Source organism: Sceloporus undulatus, chromosome 6, assembly GCF_019175285.1.
Source record: "Sceloporus undulatus isolate JIND9_A2432 ecotype Alabama chromosome 6, SceUnd_v1.1, whole genome shotgun sequence".
Taxonomy (NCBI): domain Eukaryota; kingdom Metazoa; phylum Chordata; class Lepidosauria; order Squamata; family Phrynosomatidae; genus Sceloporus; species Sceloporus undulatus.
The window spans coordinates 71,270,509-71,284,265 of record NC_056527.1 but is presented as its reverse complement, the minus strand read 5'-3'; the positions used below and the strand labels follow the sequence as shown (position 1 = coordinate 71,284,265).

General features: G+C 42.0%; 1 protein-coding gene across 11 annotated transcripts in view; it reads right to left on the bottom strand.

The window, feature by feature from the left end:
* The window catches only part of COBL (cordon-bleu WH2 repeat protein), a 194,520-nt gene extending 185,660 nt beyond the window's left edge, over positions 1–8,860 (bottom strand). For 3 of the 11 annotated variants that reach the window (XM_042471822.1, XM_042471823.1, XM_042471821.1), the window contains exon 1: positions 4,629–4,914. In XM_042471822.1, the coding sequence (XP_042327756.1) occupies positions 4,629–4,657 (29 nt within the window). In that variant the 5' untranslated portion in view covers positions 4,658–4,914. Of the gene's footprint in view, positions 1–1,428; positions 1,704–4,628; positions 4,915–8,682 lie in introns of those variants that run through there. The other 8 variants (XM_042471815.1, XM_042471814.1, XM_042471820.1 and 5 more) reach the window with 6 other exon arrangements.
* Between the last annotated feature and the right edge of the window lie 4,897 nt (positions 8,861–13,757).

Sequence of the window (13,757 nt, the reverse complement as noted above, 5' to 3'; positions counted from 1 at the left end):
CACAGACTCTTAGTGTCGTTAATGATAGTGCTTGTACTCACAGGACCTATGTATTTATACTGCAGATCCTGTACTTGCAATTTTAAAAGCTATTTTACAAAGCAAAAATTATGAGTAAATGTAAAAAATTAAAAGTTATATAAGTATGAGTATCTTGTTTTCATTTTATACATGGCTTCTGGAAGCAAAAAAAAAACCCTTCCACATTAATTCAGTATAGTACATGAGCATAATTTCTTCATAATAAAATTCTTACTATCAAGTTTTACCCTTCTTACTTAGTTGACGACACCCAATTTTTCCTGATTCCCTTTCCTACTAGAAACCCATCCCCGATGTAAAAATAAATTAATGCTTTTGTTGGAATTGGATGTTATGCATTTATGTGTTCTTTTGTGTTTCTCTCTGAAGAAAGTCTTTAAAACGTCTACTTAGAGATTTGCTATAGTTTTAATATCATCTGCTCTTGCAAAGGACAACTTCCAAAATAACTGTTATCAGAGTAACAAAAATTCTAGATAAAGTTGTTATACCTTAACGTTAACCCAAAACATAAACTAAGTATGGGAAAGAAAACCTCAAAACTAAGAAATCTAACAGTTTAAACTTTCAGTTGATAACCATATGTTGTATTTATCAATGCATGAAATTAGAAGTTCCTTCAAGAGATTCATTTATGTTTAAACATTCAGTAAAGAAACAAAGAAAATAGAATTCCTAATATTACTTGAGGCAATTCAGCTCCTAGTATCTTCTAATTAATATACAATGTATAATTCAGTATCAAAACAAAATATGCTGTGCCTTTCAACTAAAAGGAAAGTCAGGAATCAGTAAAAATAATAACAGAATGGGAACAATAAGGGGATTTTTTTTTCACTTTTTAAAGGGTACCGTATAGAGTGTCCTAATGGAAGCAAAGAAAATTAGGTGCAGCATCATACTATCTATTCAAAAACCAAATCTAAAACACATCAGCCTTCAGGGCAATCCCATATATGACTATTCAGAAATAAATATCTCTGTTCAGTGCTGCTCCTGTCCCGTGTACATGTGGTTGGAAGTGCAGATTTAATCTATTCTGTTTCAGAATATAAATACACCATTTCCTATTTATGCCCATGGGAGTGCATAACTACACTACTTTCTTCCATTGGGATTTTAAAACCACACTGATTCCTTTATTTGAAAGTACTGCAACTCCAGAATTCAACTCCAACTTAAAGTCCCAAAGGTATGCAATAAACAAGTCTAACTAAAAATAATATTCGTTCTCCTTCATAGTATTACAAGTATATAGTTCTTTCTTAGAAAAAAGGAGTGCCATGTGAATTCTTAACAGATGGCCTCTGAAAATAGATATTTAAAAACAGTGATATAAATTGTAAACTTATTTTGATCAGGTCTAAACAGATGAACATTGCTCACCTGAAGAAATCCAGTTCCTTTCTCAACTTACAAGGTTTTCTGTGGCTTCAGGTGGGGATACGGAGTGGAAACTGCCTTGTTTGCCTTGTTCAATGATCTCCATCTGTGCATCAACAGGGGAAGTGTGGCCCTGTTGGTGCTCTTGGACATCTCAGCGGCCTTCGATACCATAAACTATGGTATCCTTCTGGAATGCCTGAGAGAGTTGGGAATTGCTGACTCTGCTCTGCAGGGCTACGCTCCTACCTCTCAGGCAGATTCCAGATGATGATGCTGGGGGACAGCTGCTCCTCTATGAGAGAGCTGACATCTGGCGTCCCTCAGGGCGCCATTCTGTTCCCCATGCTGTTTAACATTTACATAAAGCCGCTGGGTGAGGTCATCTGGAGACATGGGGTGGGGTGTTATTAGTACACTGATGACACCCAAATCTATTTCTCTATGTCTCAGACTGTTTCAGTGACCAAGGAAGGCATCTCCCCCCTGAATGATTGCCTGAAGTCGGTAATGGATTGGATGAGGGAAAATAGACTTAAGTTGAATCAAAATAAAACGGAGGTACTCGTGATAGGTAACCCCAATCCGCGTATGGAGATAAGTTTGCCCGTTCTAGATGGGGTCACACTTCCCCTGAAAGACTGCGTCTGCAGCTTGGGAGTGCTCCTGGATTTGTCGCTTCAACTGTCTTCTCAGATTGAGTGCCTGTTATCAGCTTTGGCTGATACACCAGTTGCGCCCCTACCTGGAGCAGCGGAACCTAGAAACAGTTGTACATGCTCTAGTAACCTCTCGTTTTGGTTTCTGCAATGCGCTCTACATGGAGCAACCTTTTTGCCATGTCCGGAAGCTCCAATTGATACAAACTATGGCAATCAGACTGGTCACCAGAAAATCCAAGTTCGACCATATTACACCTATTTTAAAATCATTACATTGGCTGCCTATCAGCTTCCAGGCACAGTACAAGGTGTTGGTTATCACCTATAAAGCCCTACATGGCTTGGGTCCAGTCTACTTGAAGGCATGCCTCCTCCCATACAATCCTTCCCATACATTCCGATCCTCCGGGAAAAACCTCTTACTATCTAGAAAGACCAGACTGGTGGAGACCTCCCGGAGGTCCTTCTCTGTCACCGCTCCAAAAACCTGGAATGACCTGCCAGAAGAGATTCGCCAATTATCCTCACATGAGGCATTTAAAAAGGCGACAAAAACCTTTCTCTTTTAGCAGGCCTTCCCCGATTGATAATGTCCAGAATCAACTGAATCCCCCTCCTTTTATTATTTTTCTTATTTGTGGTTTGTCTAGTAACTTTGTTATATTGTTATGTATTTTTAATCATGTTTCATTGTTTAATTTTATACTTGGGAGGGAGGGTTGGGCTGGCTTGTGGGGCTTGTTGTTTTTATTGTTGTATATTTTATAAACTTTGCTGTTACCCGCCTCGGTCCTCAAAATGGAAGAGGCGGGATATAAATAAATATTTATTATTAATATTATTATATTTTCCACAATCCAGATAATTTGTGAGACTATATCCTTTTGATTCTACAGCTTGTTTACATTTATAGCCTGCTCACAAATTACCATTCATATTTCCCCTGTCCCTGATGGGTTCCTTAATGTTTTCAATCATCCTATGGGAAACCCTGGGCTTTTTAGGACATCAGATTAGTGCACTTTTCCAATATTGTGAGAACCTTTGCACCCATGTTAAGATGGAAACAAGCGACAAATGTCTTTAACTGTTAGTCTCAATGCTAAAGATCCCTTTGTAAAATACCCCAAAGGCACCAGATTCCATCCTGGAAGCTAAGCAGGAACAACCCTGGTTAGTACTTGGAGGGGGACAACCAACAGGTCCTATAGGCTATATTTCAGATGCAGGAATACACCTCTGAGTATTCCTTGCCTGAGAAAATCCTATGTAACAGTGCCAACATAAGTCAACAGGCCACTCGAAGGTGCAAACACACACACACAGAGACACCAACTTGTGCCTTTAAATAAGACGATCTTAAACTGAGTTTGAGCTTATGCTGATGAAATGCTGGTTTGGAATTCAATATCCTTACTTGTTTGTTTGTTTTTAAAATAATACATCCATCAATTTTTATAGATAACAATGTCACTGACTGCCATGTAATGAACAACTCATGTTGAGAAGTCGAAGGTTTTCACGGCTGGCATCCATAGTTTTTTGTGAGTTTTTTGGGCTATGAGACCATGTTCTAGAAGAATTTGTTCCTGACTTTTGTAAACATCAGGAATAAACTCTTCTAGAACACAGCCTCGTAGCCCCAAAAACCCACAAAAAACTCATGGTGACATTTCCACTCTTTTCACCATTTCCCCTCCCTCACACATTATCACACTACACTCTTAAAGCATTGCTATTCCACTTTAACTGCTCTGGCTGCCTCTTGTTGCATTTTTGGAAATGCAGTTTAAAGAGGGGATTTTAGAATCCTCAGCCAGAGACCTCTTAGGCCTCACTGAACTACAAACCCCAGAATGCAAGAGAAGCAGTAAAAGTGGAATAGCAGCAACATAAGAGGGAAGTGCAGAAATATGGAAGGACTTTGAGCACTGGATAGGACTGCTACCATTTCTCTCATTAACAGCAGCATGGCAGCCAGAAACCCACAGCACTTACTCCAGGCCATCATTATGCCTCCCCCACCTTGGGAAACGACGACACTCATCCCTCCCCATTCGCTGGGGTTAGGGGAGTGAATGTGGGAAACAAAAACACTTATGTTATTACCTGTGAAAACGCCTCTCTAGGAAACTCTAGGGTCCTCCAGTGCAACTCTCTGGTCAACACCTGCCACAACATACTCCAACTCCCAGAATTCCATAGCCTTGAGCCAAGACACTTAAAGCGGGGCCAAAGCGGGTTATTTCTCCAGTGTGGATGAGTCAGAACGAGAAAGAAATCCGCCTACTTACTACCTGGCTGTCATATCAACAGTCCAAAGGAAAGAAAGGGAAAAGTATTGGGGAAGGGGGTCAACCCTAAGCCTTGGAAGTTGTTAGAAACGCCAAACAAAAAGGCACACATTTCTCAACGCAAGGAGTCCGACGAAGCCTGGCCGCCCCCCGTCCCGCAATTTGGAGAAACCAAGTGGAAGCATTGCAAGACAAAACAATGGAAAGAGTCGCCCTTGACGGTGCTCTTCTTCCAGAGCCCTCTCACCCTCTGGGCAGAAGCCCCTCCGCCTCCATGGCTGGCCTCGGCCAAGCGCCCTCTCTCCAGCCTCCTTCTCAATGAAGCTGCTGGAACCAAGTCCGGTCGGTATTTGGAGAGCTCAGGTTTCCTTCAAAATCAAAACGCCCACAGCCGACTTCTATATTTACAGGCAGTTGTTCTGGATTCACACTAGACACATACACTCCCTCTCTCTCTCTCCCCTTCTGTCTGTGTGAGGAGGCTAAAAGGAGGCACAGCATAGAGAGTAAAGTCACCACTGGAATGTAACAGCATTACAGCAAGCACAGAAGTCACCTCCCTCTTTTCCCTGGTCTCAAGCCACTTTGGGAAGAAAGACATGCAAGCAGGGGAAGCTTCCACACCAGAGAAATACTATTTCTGTAGTGTGGATGCATTCACAGTTTCCACTCCGACCAGAAAAACCCACCGGATATTTTAGCTGATAACTGAGCCTTCAGCTTGTTTTACCAGACGGTCAGAGAACCTATGCAATATTTATGCTTCCAATAGGTATTTTCTTTCTCAGGCTTCAGTAAAAGTCTGCTTCAACAAGATGAAAGTCTCAGCAGCAAGTGCCCAGATCTGCAAGTTAGCCACACACGCCCCATTTCTTTCAATGGTTTATCAGCACACACAAGGCACCAAATAGAAAATACAAGTCGGGATAACAATTGTACAAAAAGAACTTTTACTGTTTGATTACGAGTCCCAGAGTACCATTACAGAGGCAAGCGCAACCTTGATATACATCTCAGCATATGGTTTTCGATTACTGCTAAGATGGCAGTACCCCAAAGTACACTTAAGTATGAGTATTCAAAGGGATCTTGTAGCACCTTTGAGAGTGACTGTGCAAAAGCACAAGCCAAAATAAAGCTGCTTTGGGTCACTTTGGAGGTATGCTGTTTAAATGACACACATGTCTTAAGAGGCCAGAAGCCACACCAAAGCCATGACTGGAACGCAGCTTTGGCGCAGCTTCTGGCCTCTTAAGATGTGTGTGTCATTTAAACAGCATACCTCCAAAGTGACCCAAAGCAGCTTTATTTTGGCCTGTCTGTTTGGGCACCTTGATCTACTTACTTGGATGCATCTGATGAAGTAGACCAAGGCTGCATCTGTACTGCAGAAATAATTTGGGTTTTTTTAATAAAAAGTTTTATTTTCATAAAATTGTATACATTACTCACACATAGACAGAGAAAAAAGAATAAACACATCACATAAACATATCTCCTACATACAGTGAAAAACTAAACAATATTCTACAATACATAACAGTTAACAAGACAAAACTTCCTTTTCTTTACTGCGACTATTATTTTGTCACCAGCTATACTGGGTATCATGACTTTCTGTATCGTTCCAAATAGCCTTGTTATTTATATCCTTTTTGTCTTTCCATTTTTCAAACTTCTATAATAATAATAATAATAATAATAATAATAATATGGATCGAGGTGGGATTACAGCCAGTATCAATTCACAATACGTCACAATTACAATTAGATAAAATCAGCTTATATAATAACACATCTCTTAAAAACACACAAATCACAATACAATTTTTTAAAAAAGAGAACATCCTGAGGTAGATATATATTTGGGGTTATTTCCTCTACAGAGGGTCAGGAGGGGTATGCTTGCTGAAAGAGATCAGTTTTCAGCGCCTTCTTAAATGCGTCCAGGGTGGAAATGAGGCGAATTTCTTCTGGGAGGTTATTCCAATACGTAGGGGCCATGGCTGTGAATGCTCTTTGGTGAGTGACTGTTAATCTCACTCTGGGGTGTTCAAGTAGGAGCTTTCCAGTTGTTCTGAGGGTGCAGGGCGGATTGTGTAGAGAGAGGTGTTCCCTCAAGTAACTCGGGCCCAAGCCATGTAGGGCTTTAAAGGTAATGACCAACACTTTGTATTGGGCTAATTGGCAGCCAGTGTAACGATTTTAATACCGGTGTAATGTGTTCCGATCTGGGTGTTCCCGTAACCAACCTGGCTGCAGCATTTTGAAGTAGCTGAAGCTTCGGAACTTGGTACAAAGGTAGTCCCATGTAGAGCGCATTACAGAAATCTAAACAAGAGGCTACCAATGCATGTACTACTGTTTCAAGGTCCTTTCGGTCCAGAAAGGGACGCAGTTGGCGTATCAGCCGAAGTTGGTACCAAGCACTCCTGGCCATCGCATCCACTTGAAATGATAACTGTAGAGATGAGTCCAGGAGTACTCCCAAACTGCGAACATTATCCTTTAGGGGAAGTGTGACCCCGTCCAGGACTGGATGGCAAATTTCCCTGTCTGGACTTGGGGTACCTATCACGAGTACCTCTGTTTTGTCTGGATTCAACCTGAGTTTGTTTTCCCTCATCCAGCCCATTACTGACTCCAGACAGGCATCCAGAGGAGAGATGCCCTCCTTAGTCATTGTATCAGTCGGAGACATGGAGAGATAAATCTGGGTGTCATCAGTGTACTGATAACACCGTGCCCTATGTTTCCGGATGATCTCTCCCAGCGACTTCATGTAAATATTAAACAGCATGGGGGACAGAATGGCACCCTGAGGGACGCCAGATGTCAGCTCTCTTTTACGAGAGCAACTGTTCCCCACCCTCACCATCTGGGAGCTTCCCGAGAGGTAGGACCAGAGCCACTGGAGCACAGTGCCCCCAATGCCTAACTCTCTCAGGCGTTCCAGAAGGATACCATGGTCTATGGTATCAAAGGCCACTGAGATGTCCAAGAGCACCAACAGGGTCACACTTCCCCTGTCGATGCCCAGACGGAGATCATCGACTAAGGCGACCATGACAGTCTCAACTCCATATTCCGCTCTGAAGCCAGTTTGAAATGGGTCCAGATAATTGGTTTCATCCAAGACAGCTTGGAGTTGGAAAGCAACCACCTTGCCCAAGAATGGTAATAAGGAGACCAGTCTATAGTTATTTCTCAACAGTGGATCTAGGGAGGGTTTCTTTAAAATTGGTTTTACAATTGTCTGCTTCAAGGCGGATGGAAATGAGCCCTCCCGTAGAGATGCGTTAATTATAAGATGTAATGAAGTCTTTATTGGATCTCCTCCCTGGACAGTCAACCAAGAAGGGCAAGGGTCAAGAGGGCAAGTTGTCCTTCTTACGGTTCCAAGAAGCTTGTCCACGTCCTCGGAATTTACAAACTCAAAGCGATCCAGTATAACCTTGTTTCCAGAGTTATTGGATACCTCTTCTATTGCTTCTGACAAAAAGCCGGCGTCTAGATCAGCCCTTATCTGAGAGATTTTATTGGCGAAAAAGTCGTTAAAAGCATCACAGCAGGCTGTAGTTGGTTCTAATAGAGGGTTCACGGTGGTCGGCAGTTGGTTTAATTCCCTAACCACCCTGAACAGCTCTGCTAAGAAAAATGGAGGACCTTAAATGTCCTACATTTGGGGCTAAATTTTATCCTACAATTGTCCTACATTTTGGTCTAAATTTTGTCCTACATTTTGTCCCGGTTTTTAGTAGAGAATTATGGCAACCCTACAAGTTTCAATAGACATGTCAGTTTGTCTAATTCACTTAGACAATTTAAAAAAAAGAAATAATTTGGTTTGGCACCACTGCCTTGGCTGAATGCTATGGAATTCTGGGGTTTGTAGTTTTATGAGATATACGGCAACCTACAAATCCCAGAATTCCATAGCATGGAGCCATGGCAAAGTGGTGTCAAACTGTGTTACTTCTACAGTGCAGATGCAGCCCTAGTCTACGAAAGCATATGCTACAACCTCTTTCACACAGTTGATCTCAAAAGTGCTACAAGATCCTTTTGCACACTGATATTCCCAGCTAATAAGGCTGTGTCTCTGAATTCTGCCCACTTAAGTATGAGTAACACCCATTTAACCTGATGGACTTAGTTTCTAACAAGCAAAAAATAAGCACAACCCAGCTCCTGACTGAAATTCAAAGAGATTGTTGAGCTGGAGCACCTGTCTCTGAAATTAAGCTCTGGGAATAGTACAATTGCTCCCATAAAGCCAAAAGCTGCTCAGATCCAATTACCTTGTCACTGTGCAAAGCTGTCACACGGCAATTCCCACTCTTAAAAAAAAAACCTGCTGGTAAGGCGCCAGAAATTTTAGGCAAGTGTGGGGAAAGTGTCCCTCGTACAGCAGCCACAAGCATGATGTTTCCATGTGATTTCCTAGGACAAACACAGCAACGGAGGAATCTCACCACAACACAGCAAGAGGTGGCACAGCAGTGCTCTAAACAAGAGCTAACCAAACAAGCTGAATCAAGAGGAAAATCTGTGCTTACGTAATCCAAACACAGCACAGGGAAGCCATAACTACTTGTCCTTGAGACTACAAAAAGGGAGTTTGAATTATCAACAACTGTTTAATCATCTGTGTGTAAATTAGGTCACAGATACGGATTCTCTCTGTCTTTTTCACATTATAGATACTATGATGCAAGATCAGAAAAGAGTATCTCACGACTAACATTTACTGGAAATATCATCCAAAATCCACAAAACTGTGATACTTTTATTGGGCTAAACCAGTGTTTCCCAACCTGGGGGTCAGAACCCCTTTGGGGGTGGAATGACAGTTTCCCAAGGGTCACCAGGGACCCTCCTCAGAGAACCACTTCCCAAACAAAGGGCCTCCAAGCTAAGCTCTTTAGAGCATCAGCCACCTCCAGGCCCCTCAGTTGCTTAGCAACTGCCCAGAGCGTCCCATTTCCTTCCACTCTCAGGAACATAAGATAGGCAAAAAGGAAGAGAGACAGCACAGCCAAAGACTCTGCTTTCTTCAGAGGGGGTTGGCCATTGTCATCCTCTGAGGCTGAGAGAGTGTGGCTTCATGCCCAAGGCTCAAGGCAAACCTATCCTGGGGCTTTCTGGACAGGTTTCTTAAGAGGGGGCTTGCCATTGCTATCCTCTGAGGCTGAGAGAGTGTGGCTCCTTGCCCAAGGCTCAAGGTTTTTGTGATGAATCACTATGCTTTACTTATGTTCAATTTGTAACTATGAAAATACGATTCATAACAGTAGCAAAATTAAAGTTATGAATTAGCAACAAAGGCAGGATACATACCAGCAAAATGTAGCGTGGCGGCAACGGCAGTAGGGTTAGGGAGCGTGCACCATTCATACGCTCCCTAACCCTACTACGTACTAGGGTTAGCCTAGTACGTACTGGGAGCGAAAAATGGCGGCGGCATTTTGACATGACGGACGGCTAACATCCCGGCGCCTTTGTGATGCCGCAAGTGCGCCATTGGCGCATTGCGGTGTCACAAACACACTGCAAGAAGAACCTGCTTTTTGCGGGTTCTTTTTGTTCCACGATGGAGTTGCGCAGTTTGTCCACTGCGGGCCAGGGCAGCGGGAGACTACCCTTTTTGGGCGGTCTGTATCCCGCCAAAGATAATTTTATGGTTGGGGGTCATCATAACATGAAGAACTGTATTAAAGGGTTGCAGCACTAGAAAAGTTGGGAACCACTGGACTAATCAGAATGTGCATTATAGACGTTGCAAACTTTCAAAGACTTTTTCATCAGGCAAAGGTTTTAAAAGTCATAGGCCTGCATTTTGTCAAGATGCTGTAGCTAGTGTTGTCCTCAGTTTAGCTGGTATTCATGCAGACAGACCCCTCCTCCTTCAGACCATGTGGGTACTGGGTGATTCATATCATAAAGTGTTAAGTTTCAGTAAAAAAGCAAAAAGACACAATTGTGAATCTCCTTAGCAGAGCCTTCTGCAGTAGAAGCACGGAGATAACAAGAGCAGCCATTCACCAACCCCACACGTGTGTATTAGCACAGTAAACAGAATCAAACACAGTCTTTCTTTTAAAAGAATATAAAAAATAGTTTACTCACAAATCTTGTGCATATGCAAACAAAAATCCATCAGTGATACCCTTATTGGCCAACCAAAGTGCACAATATACTTGTTGCAAGCTTTCGAAGCTCCATGGGCTTCTTCATCAGGCAAAATGTTACAAACCAAACAAGAAAAGAAAAGAAAAAACAGTCGGAGGTGTTAGTCAGATGCTTGCATGTTGTTTCAGTTCTTAGTAAAGATGGTATACTGGAGAGGATATATTTTGTGCAGTCAGTCTCCGCCTGGCCATGCAACAATAGAGAGATTTTCAAAGTCCAGGACATTTAAAGTCCATTTGTATCTCAACAGGGATCCCTCTTGTGCAATACAATATGTCTCCATTCCAGTGAGAGCACAGGCCTCTTTGTAGGCAGAGAACAATGGATTCCTCAAGAAGTCTCCACGTTTTTGATCAGGAACATTTTGGAGGTGTAGAGGTAAACCATGCAAATTCAGTCCAAATTTAAGAAGAAAAAAATTGTTTGTTTGTTTTTTTGGCTGGAGGTCCCAGTCTACAGGCCACTCTTCATGATCCCCCTGTTGCAGCTACAATGTAGTATCTCACAATACAGAAAACATGCAGGGGTAGCTGTGATGGCCATTTAAAAAATGCAAACAAAAATCTTGTGCATAGTTTATATACACAAGCACAATTTCTTATGCTTATGTATATAAGTCTACATCAGGGCTAGGCAACCTTTTTGAGCCGGGGGCTGGGTTGCTGTCCCTCAGACAACTGGGGGGCCGAAGTCAAAAAACAAATAATTAAATAATTTAAAATAAATAAATAAATAAATAAACCAGGACAAATATAGGACAAAATTTTCAAATGGAGGACAGTTTTTTTTAATGGAGGACACATGAAAAAATTTGCTGATTTTTTAAAAAAAAATTTAAGATAAATGTATGTTTCTGAGGCTTCTATAGACAATTGCCCCACCATGCCCCCTCGCGCGAGAGGCCAAAGGCCCCGGTGGCAATCAGTAGCAGGACCAGGCTGGGGCCGGTCCCAAGGCCTCGCCGAGCCGCATCCAGCCCACGGCCCGCAGGTTGCCTACCCCTGGTCTACATGCTATATAGCTATTCAAAGGAGTTGAATCAGCATCCTAAAGCAAGCATAGTGAAGCGAGACAAGCATGGAGATCTCAAAGAATGTTGTACATGCTTCAGAAAGAGAGAAGGTATATGAAAATACAAACAGAAAATTACCACAAGCATTTATTCCTAAGGTGCTAGAAGGTCTACATTCATTCTATAGACCATAGAGTCTCAGTATGCAAACATTGCTATACCAAATACACCTTCTCAACTGAGTGTGCACCCCTGAAGTCCCAGCTTGACACATAGGTTCTCAAAACAGTCTCTTGGTAATGGCTTGGTCAATATGTCACCTGTCATCTCGATGGCTGGACAGTAGGTTATCTTGATCAAACCTTTGTCAGTTCACACACACTGTGAAATCTTATTCCAATGTGCATGCTGCATGGCATGATTTTCTTTGTTTGAGAAAGCTTACTGAAGCTGTGGTTGTCTTCAACAACTTGAACTGGTTTCTGCTCACTCACTCCAAAGCTGGCCAACAAGTGATCAAACCATAATAGTTCCCAACAGGATTCTGATGCAGCTATGTTCCTTTCATTTCTGTGGAAGAAAGGGCTACTAGTTCTTGGCCCAGAAAATAGGCCCATTTCCATACAAAAATAGGAAGCCAGTGGTAGAGCAATAATCAGCATTGTCCCCAGCCCAGTCTGTATCACTAAAGGATACAAAGCATGAGTTCCTGCTGACCGGCAGTTTAAATTGAAAGTTCATGGTTCCTTTCAATTATCTGGCTACTCTTTTTAATGCAGTCCAATCCTTCTTGGTAGGTACACTGACCTTTCTGCACAGCATTCTTACAGCAGCAATATCAAGTCTAGTGTCTGTAGCTAAGTACAGGAGCTTTCCTATTGCTGTTCTGTACAAGTTGTCATTTAGTAGAGGATCACCTTCTTCATTATTTTTAAGAAAGTCTATATGCATCTTGAAGTCCTAGGTTCTCCAAAAGTTCAGCAATATTCTGTTTTTGACTTAGTAGAAAAGAACCATCTTGTTCTTTCTAAACCTGTATGACTGAATAGTAGATAACATTTTCGAATCTCTTTAATTCAGTTCTTTAATTCAACTCTTGGCTTTTTCTTGTCTGGCAGTTGTTTTGTAAATATCTCTTCTGTGATCAATTCACGCAAAAATGCAGTTTTCAGATCAACATATCTAACATCCATCTTTGTGGCAGCAGCTAAGCTAAGTCTTATTATACTATGTTTCATGACAGGCAAAAAGGTCTCATCTAAAGAAGTCTTTCTATTCTGCATCTATTGCATCTGCAAAGTCTCGTCCGGCAGAGCTATTCAAGGTGGTAAGGGATCTAACTCAGCTACCCCTCACCCTGAACCCTTTGCTAGAATCTACAACAGCCTGCTGTGATGCTTTTAATAATCACTTTGCAGACAAAATCTCTCAAATAAGAGCCGACTTGGATGTCCGCTTTGAAACTGAGTTGTTAGGAGAGGTATCCAGCCTCTCTGCCTATACTGTTATTCTGGATCAGTTTGGGTTCATCAGTGCCGAGGATGTGGACAAGCTTCTTGGTTGCGTGGAAAAGAGATTATGGAATGGCCTGTCAAATGAGATCTGTCTACTTACATCCTTAGACAGCTTTAAAAAGGCTGTTAAGATGGATCTCTTCCAGTATGCCTTCCCAGAATAGAGAACTCGGCCTTAGAAAAACGTCTGGGAATAAGATACTGCTGCTCCCATTGATTGTTTGCTGATGTGATGTTGTTGACTTTCTGGTCAGTTTTTAACTTGTATGTTTTTCCCTCCTAAATTCTGCATTGGATTTAATACTTTTTTAAGGAGGGGAGGGTATCAGGGATTTTATATGTTCTGTATTTTTAACTTTGTTAGCCTCCCCAATTGTTCTCAGAGGGGCGGGATACAAATAAATTTATTATTATTATTATTATTATTATTATTATTATTATTATTATTATTATTAAGATGACTTGCTCTCTTGACCCTTGCCCATCTTGGCTGGCCATCCAGGGGGGTGATGCCATTAGAATGGATTATCTAGATTAATTTCAAACCAGTTTTAGGGCAGGCTATGGAATTGAGACAGCCTTGGTCCTGCCCCCTCTAAGGCCCCGAGGGACTGTGTTTGTCGCCGCTGTTGTCGGAGCGGCTGCCTGGGAGAGGAAT